Below are 12,474 nucleotides of genomic sequence, written 5' to 3'. Positions count from 1 at the left end.
AGAACTTTATTTTTTTTCAATCCTGATCCGCGGTTGGTTGAATCCGCGGATGCGGAACCTACGGATACGGAAGGCCGACTGTATTTCATTTTGCTGATGGCCAACAGCATCGCATGAATGTCCAGTTTTGAGGAAATTTATTCTCAGTTTGAAGATGGCTTAATCGTCTCCCTTTGACTTTCAGTGACATTTCATCTTCAGATATCTGTATCGTCAACATCATTGGTGTCACCATTGTGTAGAAAGCTAAATGGAGAAGCATATAAATAACAACTAGAAGAATATGAGAAGGCTTTGATATTTTGTGACAAGTTTCCCTCTGGTCTTCCTGAAGCCTTTCCACCAAATGCAAGTCATACATTGACTGTGATTGTTTATTCTCCAAGTGCAATTCCAAGAGCATTCAAGAAGCTAGACACCATTCAGAGCAAGTTAGCCTACCTGTCTGACAGTCTACTCACCACGCTGAATATTCACTTCCTCCACCATCGGCATATAGTACAATAATATGTACCATTTACAGAATGCACCCCAAGAGCTTGTCTGTTCTGCTTCTATAGGTCCTCACAGCCTATGACTTCTGTCACCTGGAAGAAAAAGGACAAGCAAATAAATGGGGATCTCATCACTGAAAGTTCCTTTTCAAATTACACGGCATCCTGATTTCAAAATCTACCACCATATTTTGCCCAAATCAAAATCCAAGAATTAACCAGCAATTATGAATATCTGTATCACTTACTATGCCCATATTCCAGGTGTGAATAAATGTCCTACAAATAGCATTGAGATAATGACCAGTTGCTGAGGGAGATAATGAGATGCCAACAATTATAATGTTATTTGCTGTTTGTTGTGTTCAGTTCTGCATATGTATCTCATTCCATTTCAGACAATAAAAATAATTTCAGTTGAGGTGAAGAGCAGTCACCATTCAACATTTATTTGTTTCTTTGAAGGTACATCCAACTAAGAGATTTAAGGTCTCAAAGAATAGTTCCTCAAGCTGTGTAGGATTTTCTCAGTATTTGTGTAAATAATAGTAAATCATATCTTTTTCAGATCAGGAAGTGTTATGAACCACTGGAGTGAAATATATTCTTTTGTCGAAGCTCTTGCTGAAAAATTTTTGAGGTATCAAGTCATCTTAAAATTGTTATTGTCAAATATAGTCATTAATACATTTAAAATACTTAAACTAACAATTAACTTCTTTCAGTCCCCAGCTGCGGATGTCTTTTATTGTTTTCTCTTCAGCAAGTAGAACCTTGATGAGTCTGACCGCAGATAGGTAAGTATTCAAACAGAACATGTCACTAAATAGCGAGTGTTCCAAGTATTTAAAAATAATAAATTGTCAAACACTTACGCCATTAATAGTTATTTTACTAAAGTCTTCCTTTCTGATCTTGTGAAATAGATACCATTGGAATATCCAGCCAAACCACTGCTTTGACTGAATAGCAATATAAAAAAACTGGTCAAAATTATTTTTAAAATTGCAGAAAATACTCAACAAGTCAGGTAGTACCTGTGGAAAGAGAAACAGATTTCAAATTTCAGATTGAAGACTCTTTAAAGTGAGACTCTTTAATCTCACTTAATTAAGACTCTCTTAATTAAGTGAGTACTTTCTCTCTCACTTTCTTTGCAGAAAGGAAACTGCAAAGAAAGTGAGAGAGAAATAGATAAGACTAAACAAATCTCTGGTAGAGGAAGTACTAGAATTGAATGGTGATAAGGATGTTTGTGAAGCTATCTGGTTAACAGGTTGAAGCATGCACATACTGAAGATAATATGACTGTCTGCTCTCCCCCACTCTGATCTATCTTTCTGTTGCTTCCTTTTACTGTACAAACAAAGCTGAATATCACTTTGAGGAAAAGAAACTCTTCAAAAGTCTGGGCAGTTTGCAGCCTTCATTACTTAGGACTCAATATCAACTTCAAAAAATCCAGACAACGCGTTTTCTCTATCTGTACTATACCTGATTAGTTCTATTGTCCATTATTAATTCAGTTCATTTCTACTTTCTAATACTGTCTGATCTGCTGGGAGTATCCTACACCCCTGATCCTCAATTCACATCTTTTGCATATTCCTTTGTTTATTTTCTTTCTCTCTATCTTCCATGTTTAACCTATCAATTGTTGCTTATTGCCATAGCAAACCTGGCCTTGCCCTATTAGAAGTATTCCTTTTGAAATATGCATTTCTCCCCCACCCTCTGTGCAACTTGACAAAAATATTGTCTCTCTTTCTCAATTCCAATGAATATATTTTGACATGAAGCATTAAATATCTATCTACACATGCTTCCTGAATTGCTGAATGTTTCCATCATTTTCCAATTTTATTTCAGAATTCAAACATCTGCAATTTTTAAGTGTTCATTCTGGATGAAATGACCAATATATTACTTGATTTTGCATTTCTGTTATTTGTTAATATAATTGCAGCAACAGTAATGGACATGCTTTCAGTTGCCTAAGTTTTAAACTTTGGAATTTTTTTAATGCTTCCTTGTAAATCTTGTTGGATAAGCCTTCTGTGAAAGGTCTAATGACATTTTGCTATATTAAAGTCATTGCTAAATAGTTTTATTTTATTTTAAGGGAAACTATACGCAAAGGTCTTACTACTCTACGAAAGGAAATGCCTGGGGGGGATACATTCATGCATGAGGGTATCATAAAGGTAAAATTCATACATCAAGATCTGTTTTCTATCATTAAAAAATCCATCACTTCTATCATTAAAAATCCATCACTTCTATCATTAAAATATCCATCACTTCTATCATTAAAATAGATTGCTATTAGTTTACTTTCATATTACAGTATATTATTCTTTTTCATTTTACAGGCTACTGAACAGATTTACCATGAAAACTACTCAGGTAAACATTAGCCTGGTGTTCCCAACTTGCTTAATGGTCCACGGCATAAAACAGGGTTGGGAACCCCTGCATTAGGTTTTTATGTTAGTGACCATAGTTGTGCTTAAATGCTTCCATGGCATCACTACTTCTATAACCTCTGCTTCAATCTTGACCCTCACACCATCTCGAATATTCTAACTCAGGCATCCTGTTTATTCTCCCGCAGCCTATCTCTGTAAGATGCATGCAGCTTTGAAATGTCTTTCCTAAATCTCTTTCCCTCTCCATCTTCAAGGCCATTCTCAAAACGCATCTATGGCCATGTTTTGATCACCATCTGTAGCTCACCGACTACTTTTATTTCATTATCAATCTGAAGTACAGTTTTAAAAGTGCAATACACAGTAAATGCAAATTGTTGCCGTTGTTTGTGTTGATGTTTTTGACCTACTTTATTATGCTTGTTAAGGCTTGTGAGTTACAATTCTTCATTCTTAGAAAGATCTTATTCTGTACAGTTTTGATTTAAAAATGTAATATTTCTGATTATGAGTACACATACTCAAATATCCATGTTATTGTCTGTCTCTCTTCTCCCTGGTTTCAGTAGACCATGAGACATAGCCAATAAAGTAAACAATGCCAGATCTCGGATCTCTGCCAGTATTCTGTGCTTACCAGAAGGAATGAAAATAACTAAGTTACAGACCATTATTTATTTCCCCCCCCCTCCCTTCCTCAACACAGTAATTGGCTTTAACTGGAACCTTACAAAGAATGCAGTTGAAATTGGCAAATTACTCAAGGAATGAAAGCCATTGGTTTAACAGCTTATTATATGTACTGTATACTCTGTGGAAAATACTTGACCTTATTTGAAGTATGATATCAGGACCCTTTACACACAATAAGGTGTTATCAGGACTTGCCCCTGTTTGTCTCTGGACACAGGACTTATAGGCAATAGTATGTTCCATTAACCAGCTTAAGCCGATGGAGCAAAAAATTGAGTATCTCCACTTCTAATACTGTGCTTAGGATACTCTTTAGCTATGCGATCAGTACCTTTTTAGTCAACTTACAACCCAATATTCAACCACACTATTAGAAATGACAGTTGTCACATGCAATTCACCCAAGCAGAACCCATTGTCTAATACAGACAAGTGCAGCTAAAATGAAAATGTAATTTTTGATTCACTTGCACTTTTAACTGAATTTTCTCATAATTTAAACCTGCTCCCTTCCTTTTTCTTATACACAGATTTTTTTAAAACTGGGACCATTATCCTTACTTAGAATTTGCTTTGTTTCAAAAAAAATTCTGATTTTTATTGCAAAGCCTAATTAAAATAATTTAATTCTCAGTCTCCCGCTACATGATTACTGTAGTGTGCAGTGGTGGCAGCGCATGAAAAAGTCAGTACACATTACAATCATATTTTCTGCTTCTTGTAATATCACCCATAAGTCACTGCAGCTCCCCAGAGAGCGGGAAATTTGATTTTAATGCGCGTTGACTTTTGTACACGATACTGCCACCGCACATTAATACAACTGGAGACCAAAAAGCCAGTATCGGAAATTATTTTATTTTAATTTACAGAATTAAATCAGAAACTTTCCTTTAGAGGGCTTCATGAGTAAAACAGATAGCATTTTAAATATCTTTGATAATTAGAGGAGCATCAGTGCCTGAGTATCATTCTTTGAGACATCAAGAATAACTCAGGAATTCTGAAAAGGAGGGAGAATCATACACAAAACTGGAGAGATAGGACCTTTGGGTACTAATGATAATATTGACTCATATCTTATATGTGGGTCGTTGAAAAGGTAAATATTAGGAAAAGTATTAACTTTGATTCCACAACCACAGGGGTTCGAGCTGCTAGTGTCATCATTGCATTGACAGATGGGGAATTGATTGACAAGTTGTATGACCGTGCACAAGCAGAAGTAAGTGTTCATTGCAATAGAACGAAAAGAAAGTCTCAATTTTACCTTTAACACCAACAATGTTTGACAAATATCTTTTCATTGTATAGGCTGAAAGAGCTAGAAGCTTTGGAGCTACAATTTATTGTGTTGGTGTGAAAGATTTCAATCAAACGCAGGTACAGTATACATTTAAAAATATTTTTATGTAAAATAAAACTTATACTATGTTTTTCCAAAGCTCACAAATGACACACTAATGGCAAAAACAATAGCTGATGAACACAGAATTGTGATGGTAGTTATTCACGTTTTCTCTGCTCTTTCCTACTTTGGTGCTTTCACCACCATGTTCTTCAATTTGTATTCTTAAAGGCCCAATATGGAAGTTCCCTATGGGATGATTGTTCAGCATTTTGTGTGATATTATAAGGAAACCTTTTCCATTTTGTAAGGATAATGCTGCAAAGTTGAGTACTTTTTCCAAGTTGACATTTATGAGAAAGATATAAATTATTTTTGTCTCACCTAAGTATCCTAGATGCCACAGGAAAACAAGTTAAAATTAAAAATATAACATTTGCAAATGTCTTGAATGGTATGATGCTATGCTAATAAACTATAGGAAGTCTTGACAGCAGTTTTTGCAATGCAATTCCAATGTCTCAGGAAATACATTGCATGAAAACCTATTTACCCCATATTTTCCTTGGGATTTTGTGCTGAGACACAACTTAATAATATATGCATTTTATTACTATGGTTTGTTTGCTACTATCAATTGTAAACTCCACAGAATAAAGGGAAAATAACTGTCAGTGTGTCTCAACCTGATAACTTTATAATCAATGAATTTCTTTTCTAGTTAGCCAAAATTGCTGATAGCATCGATCACGTGTTTCCAGTAACGGGTGGATTTGAAGCATTAGGAAGCATTATTGATTCGGTAGGTCCAATTCAGCAATTCATAGTAGCTTTTCTACCAGTGGAGTTTATTAAAAATATTCCTCTGCAGTTTAATTAGTTATTAAGGAAGTACACTTTCTGTAATAAACTGCTTTTTTTAAACTGTAGTTTAAAATTTTGATAAGCACTGAAATTTTTTCATATTTTCTGTGTTAACAGATTCTTAAAAAATCTTGCATTGAAATTCTAGCAGTTGAACCATCAAGTGTCTGTGCAGGAGGTAGGTTTTAATATAAGCAAAAGCATTGTTAAGATATACAAGATTAAAAGAGTAATGAGAAATGACAGAAGTGTGAAAATTACAGTTTCTTAACAATAGTACAGTTAAGATGAGGTGATTCAATAATACAGATATCTCTGTATAATTTGTCAACAAGCTTTGCATTATTCATATCATCATATTTCAATATTGAGTTCTTAACTGTAATAATATTAAGAATGAGTGTAATTTTCGCACTTTTGTAGTTTCTCAGGATCACACCCAAGCTGTGCTTAACCATTAAACATTAATTTTATGATCATTCTGATCATTTTGGCTTCAGCAATAAATTTTTAAAAAAAGACATACATTGGGTCATGTTTGAAGAGAGGAATAGATTGCATGAAGCACACAGTTAAAGGAATCTGATATGTGCCTAACTAGGTAGCATATTTAATATCAAGTATATAATATTTTGTTTAAAGGAACAAATAAGGATTCAGATGAACAGAACTGATCTTCAGTTACATGCCTTGTTTGCATTAAGGCTTGTGTTCTTATCCACTGAATAAAGGTCATAATTTCCTAATTTCCTATGAGTAGCAACCTGAGGGTTTTTTAACTTTTCAAAACATTATAGCATCACCTTTTTGATCCATCATACCATAAGCACAAATAAGTATCATAAGCATAAAGAAATATAAGCATTAAGTATATAGGAAATATAGGCTTAAACATCAGGAATCCAAAACTATAAAATGGCATTCAGCTGATGAGGCCAAGCCAATATTGTTATTCGTGTATATGTCAACATGTCAACAGCTTATTTTTGAGATGATTCCTGGAAATATCATACTATGATTTACCTCACATGCCTACACATTTTATTTTGCAGTTGTGATTAAATTGACAGCAAGGTAATCATAAATTAATAAACTAAAGTGTGCTACATTTTATGTTAGGAACTTTTTCACCACAGCTTTTACCAAGTTATTAGTCACAATAAACAAAGTATGATGTCCAAAAGGTCAAAATGTAATGCCATGAATTACAATCTTCATGTTGATCTTATAGACAATCAAAGCTATTATGTAATTTCCCCAACTGCTCAGAAAAAGTTGGTCTTTGGCATAAAATAGATAAGAAATCATATACAGTTGCCAAATTATAATCAATTGCTTTATGCAATTAAACAAGTCAAACTTTAAGATATATTCTATGTAAATCATTTGAGACAAACTCTTAGAGGATTTTACTTTCTTCCTCCAAAGAAAGTAACTGTAAATTCATTATGTGTAATCCAAGTCTTTCCTCGGCATGATACCAGCAATTCCTTTTAATATCGCTGTATTTCACTTCTATCTATCTCTGTTCCTGTGCAGATACTTATTCCCTTATGTAAATGGAAAAAACTTCATCAACATTTGCCAGAAATATTCCTATAATTTAGTCAATGAAAATGATAATTTAATTGCACAGTTAAGAATAAATGGATAAAAAAAACAATAATTGCTTCTAAGCATTTACACTAAAAAAATTAATATTGTTTTGGTAGGTTAGACATAATAAATATTCATGTGAATGAAAATTATGTATAGGCAAAATGTGATTTATGTGCAGGCTCTAAATGATGTTATTGAATAAATAATGGTTATAAATATTTAGGGGAAAATATTAACCCAGGCCAACCATTGGGAAAGTGACAAAACTGAGTATAATATTTGGTTTTTCATTCTACCTTTTTTTCTCCTCATTTATTTAATCGACATTCCAACTGCTCCCTTAGGCTAAAATTACCATATAAAATCAATAACGTTTGAAGTCTGTGATTAGTTATACATGATAAATCAAATATTTTCAAAGATCAGCAATTGTTTTCATGAAACATTTTGCAGTTTTGTTGCCTGTATACTTTTCACTGTTCAAGGAATATATGCTTAATCAAACATTTTCAAATCCATGAAACCAATATGAATCCAACAACTCAAATTAAACATTCATTGTTTTCTCTGCATTCGGTTATAGAATTGAATGGACATGGATATTGAAAGCGTTAGGAAAGATTCAGCAAAATTTGATGTATAAATGACTGCTTAATTAATATTATCCATTTATGTGAATCATATTTAAATATGTAAACACCTTGAGATGCACACTTTGCCGTGTCCTTAAGATTCTGCTACAAAGTAGTTGCTAAATATTAATGTAGAGCATGAAGCGAGAGAGTTGAAAAATAACAAAAATTGTCATTTCTGAATTGTGACAGGCATGTGTGAAGATATCACTGGTTTTCTAACATGCCACTTCATGCTTCCTGCCTCCACACTGATGGATTCATGGTCAAAATTTGCATCCTGCAGTTCCTGATATAGAGCAACACACTGATATCTCGGTAATAAGGCTGATTTAAAATGACTAGGACGTGCAGCCTGTAAACAGGCCATCAATTTGGAGTTGGAGGTGCATTGTATATAAGCTGACAGCATCATTGCTTTGATTATATTCATGGTACATAGACATGATTGAAAGGTTTTGCTGGATGTGGCATCTTACTGGCCACGTCAACTACCAGGTGTGGATGCAAACAGTCAGCTTCTCATCAGAGTCACAAAAGCAAAGCCGACAGCACAGCCAGCGCGCACCAGCTTCAACCCACCATCTCGCTGCCAGCGCTGCCTGATTATTTCAGAGCTGACCTTTTTCCCTTCGCTATCTTGTCAAAATCGACAAATGTACAATCTGACAGTAACTAAGGAAGAAAAGGACTCGGTCACAGTCAGAAACTGAAATTAAATAGAATTAGCCATTTCAGCATTCAGCTTTCATAATAATCACATATAGTGGACACGAGTAAGAATTTGATTTGTGAGCTTGTCTATAACTTTGATAAAGAGAAGGAATTCATGTAAAATTAAACTGGAATACTTTATCGCTATCATTTGTTATTGGAGATTCGAGGTGGTTGCTAGCTGACAGAATGGAGGATTTGTGTTATACCTCAGTTGACATGGCAAGTGAGACATCAGAAGAGCAGTAGATGTAAGCTATAATGACGTGATTAAACCCTGTGACATTAACAAGAGGGCAATTCACAGTTTTTATATTCATAGCTTTGTTCTTCTTGTGCCAACCATTTTTCATTTGTTTTCTTGATCCTCTCTATTTTACATCATAAACATCACCAACCTGATTTACCATTATTGCTTAAATTTTCTAAATAAAAACTGACTAATACTGCTAATTGCAATCATCTCAAGATATAACAACAGTTTTAATTATGGAATAATAGATTCATTTGGCTGAGAAGAATTAAGATTAATACTATATAATATGCTACATTATGGCAAGCTTAATTAAAAATATTCTTTTTGTATTGAAATTAACCCATTGATAGACAGAAAGTAAAATATAATTTAAACATATACAATCAAGTGACCTATAAATGTTCCTTGCCAAAGAGTCACCAAAGAATGTATTCACTATATTATAGCACCTTGTGAGCAGATAATGGAAATTACCAGAAAATTGGGTATCTGTTTGTCAGTGTTACACATACATTTTCTAACATTATCCCAACTGTAAAATAAGGAAAACATTACACGTATAAAATAAAATATAGGTATTTTAATTAATTGAGCAAGTGAGAAGAAACACAAATAAACGGTGTATAGTGAGTAAACATCTTCTACCTTCAAAACCTTTGGTTAAGTTATTGGGTTGGAAATTAAATACACTGGAAATAGAAGCAAGAGTAAGCTATGTTATATGGCCCTTGTGTCTGCTCCACCATTCACTAAGATCATGTCTGATCTCTTAACTCTGTCACTTTCCTACATTGACCCCTCTTCCCTTAATTCTCTCAATATCTAGAATCTATCAGTCAGTCTTGAATATTCTTAGTAATTGGGCTTACTACCTTGTGATTCCAAAGATTCACCACCCACTCAGTGAAGAAATCTCTTCTTATCGTCACCCTGAATGATTATCCTTTTTGTTTCAGACTGTGACCTCTGATTTTAAAAGAAAAATTTCAACTCCATATCAACTGTCAAATCTCATATGAGTTTTGTGATTTTCAACAAGATTACTGTCATTCTTACAAATACACAAGAGTGCAGGCCTGATCAGTAACCTCTCCTCCTACAATAAACTCTTTGTCCAGGAATCTGTGAAACAATTGGTAATCTTTTGCTCCACTACTTCCATCCCAGTTATATCTTAAAGAAGCATGACCTGACTTGTACTCAATATTTCAAATGCAGTACAGGGCTCTATACAATAGGCCTGCTCTTGTACTCTTTAAAGATAATTTAGACCAACATGCAACTGTCCTTATTAATTGCGTTCTGGACTTTCATGTTAACCTTCAAGGACATGTTCAGGGACATCCTGGTCCTTCTTAACAACAATATGCTTTGATATTAAAAGTATTACCAGCTTTCTCATTTTTTCTGCCAAAGTGGATGACCTCATACTTTATTGCATTCCATTTCCTCTTTTCGTTACCCTTTCAGTCTGTCCACATCCTCTGCACCCTCTCTGAATCCTCTTCACAGCGCACACTACCATTTAAGTGGATCTGTGGTTCCGCATTTTGTCTTTCCCTCCTTTCTTAGATTCTGGGGTTACACTTGCCACCTTGATGCGGTGATTGAACGTGGCAGTATGCTGAAAAGTAGTTTCTCCATGTCTTCATTAAAAGGCAAGGATAAACCACAGTGAATAAAGGGAATTGTCTGTGAATGTAGAAACTTTCTGAAATGTTTGGAATTTTGGAAGTTTACAAACATAGATAGCCATCTCTTCCAAAACCTTAGGAATGCAGTTCATCAGTCCCCAAGACTTATTATCTTTAAGTTCCATTAATTTCTCCAGTACTTGTTTTTTTTCCTTCTGTTGATGTTTTAAAGTTTTATTCTCAATCTGTAGCCCCCCATTATATCCTCAGAGGTTCTTGGGAGCATCTTCCATAATGACAGACGTACAATATTTGTTGACTTTCTGTTGAATTTCTTTATTTTCCTGCATTAGTCTGTAAAGATCCATGTTCATAGAGTTGAGCATGGAGGAATACAGCAACAAAACAGGCCTTTCAGCCCACTGAGTTGTGCCAACTATCAACCACGTACTTTATCTAATCCTACACTAATCTCATTTTATCTCCTCACATTCTCATCTACTGTCCCCAGTTTCTACTACCCACCTACACACTGGAGGCGATTTGCAGTGCACAATTAACCTGCCAATCTTAGGGATGGAGTCAAGAGTCGTAGAAAAGCACAGCACTCAAACAGACCCTTCAGCCCATCTAGTCCACACCAAACCGTTTAAACTGCTTACTCCCATCGCCCTGCAATGGGACCTTTCCCCTACCATCCAAGTACCCATCCAAACTCCTTTTAAGCATTGAAATCAAGCTTCCATGCACCACTTGAGCTGGCATCTCGTTCCACACTCTCACCATCCTCTGAATGAAGAATGTTTCCCCTCATGTTCTCCTTAAACTTTTTGCCTTCACCCTGAACTCATGTCCTCTGGTTGTTGAACTATTCAACCTCAGTGGAGAAAGCCTGCTTGCATTCACCTTATCTATCCCCTGCATAATTTTGTATATCTCTATAAAATCTCCTCTCAATCTTCTACATTCCAAGGAGTTAAGTCCTAACCTATTTAATCTTTCCTTATAACTCAGGTCCATCAGACCTGGCAGCATCCTTGTAAGTTTTCTCCGTACCCTTTCAATCTTATTTACTTCTTTACTGTAGGTAGGTGACCAAAACTGCATGCAATACTCCAAGTTAGACCTCACCAATGTCTCATACAACTTCAACATAACATCCCATTTCCTGTATTCAGTACTTTGGTTTATGAAGGCTAATGTGCCAAAAGCTTTCTTTACAACCCTGTCTACATGTGACGACCCTTTCGACAAATTATGGACCTGTATTCCCAGATCCCTTTGCTGTACTGCACTCCTCAGTGCCCTACCATCCACTGTGTAAGACCGACCCTGGTAGGTCCTACTAAAGTGTAATAAATACCTCACACTGGTCTGCATTAAATTCGATCTGACATTTTTCAGCCAGTTTTTCTAGTCGGTGCAGGTCCCACTGCAAGCTATGAGAGCCTTCCTCACTGTCCACTACACCCCCAATCTTGGTGTCATCTGGAAATTTGCAGATGTGGGATAAAACTTCAGTTCCCAAAGGAAATGTGGTCACATGGAAAACATGTAAATGCCACACAGACAAACATCAGGACTGAACTTGGGTCTTGGTACTGCGAGGTAGTGTGCTACCAGCTGTACTACTGTGCTGAACTCCAGTGAGCAGTAACATCATAGATCGTTGACCAGTGAAACACCTCTTCCAGAGGGTGATTCTCTGCGAATAAGCACTAAGCTACAGGTAGGATGAACATGGAGCTCTAATGGAAGTGTAAAATCGATCAGCCTAATCAGACCAAGCAATCAATGCAATAACGAATGTC

The 12,474-nt window shown here is 35.3% G+C and overlaps 1 protein-coding gene across 2 annotated transcripts in view; it reads left to right on the top strand.

Moving 5' to 3' along the window:
* LOC140212071 (anthrax toxin receptor 1-like) overlaps window positions 1-12,474 on the top strand; it is a 109,892-nt gene that overhangs the window by 27,669 nt on the left and 69,749 nt on the right. For both annotated transcript variants that reach the window (XM_072282553.1, XM_072282554.1), the window contains exons 2-9: window positions 1,063-1,134; window positions 1,220-1,291; window positions 2,617-2,698; window positions 2,867-2,900; window positions 4,762-4,841; window positions 4,931-4,999; window positions 5,686-5,766; window positions 5,946-6,006. In XM_072282553.1, coding sequence (XP_072138654.1) covers window positions 1,063-1,134; window positions 1,220-1,291; window positions 2,617-2,698; window positions 2,867-2,900; window positions 4,762-4,841; window positions 4,931-4,999; window positions 5,686-5,766; window positions 5,946-6,006 — 551 coding nt within the window. The remainder of the gene's footprint in view (window positions 1-1,062; window positions 1,135-1,219; window positions 1,292-2,616; window positions 2,699-2,866; window positions 2,901-4,761; window positions 4,842-4,930; window positions 5,000-5,685; window positions 5,767-5,945; window positions 6,007-12,474) is intronic.

The sequence above is a fragment of the Mobula birostris genome, chromosome 18, assembly GCF_030028105.1.
Source record: "Mobula birostris isolate sMobBir1 chromosome 18, sMobBir1.hap1, whole genome shotgun sequence".
Taxonomy (NCBI): domain Eukaryota; kingdom Metazoa; phylum Chordata; class Chondrichthyes; order Myliobatiformes; family Myliobatidae; genus Mobula; species Mobula birostris.
This window is presented reverse-complemented; position numbering and strand designations above follow the sequence as displayed.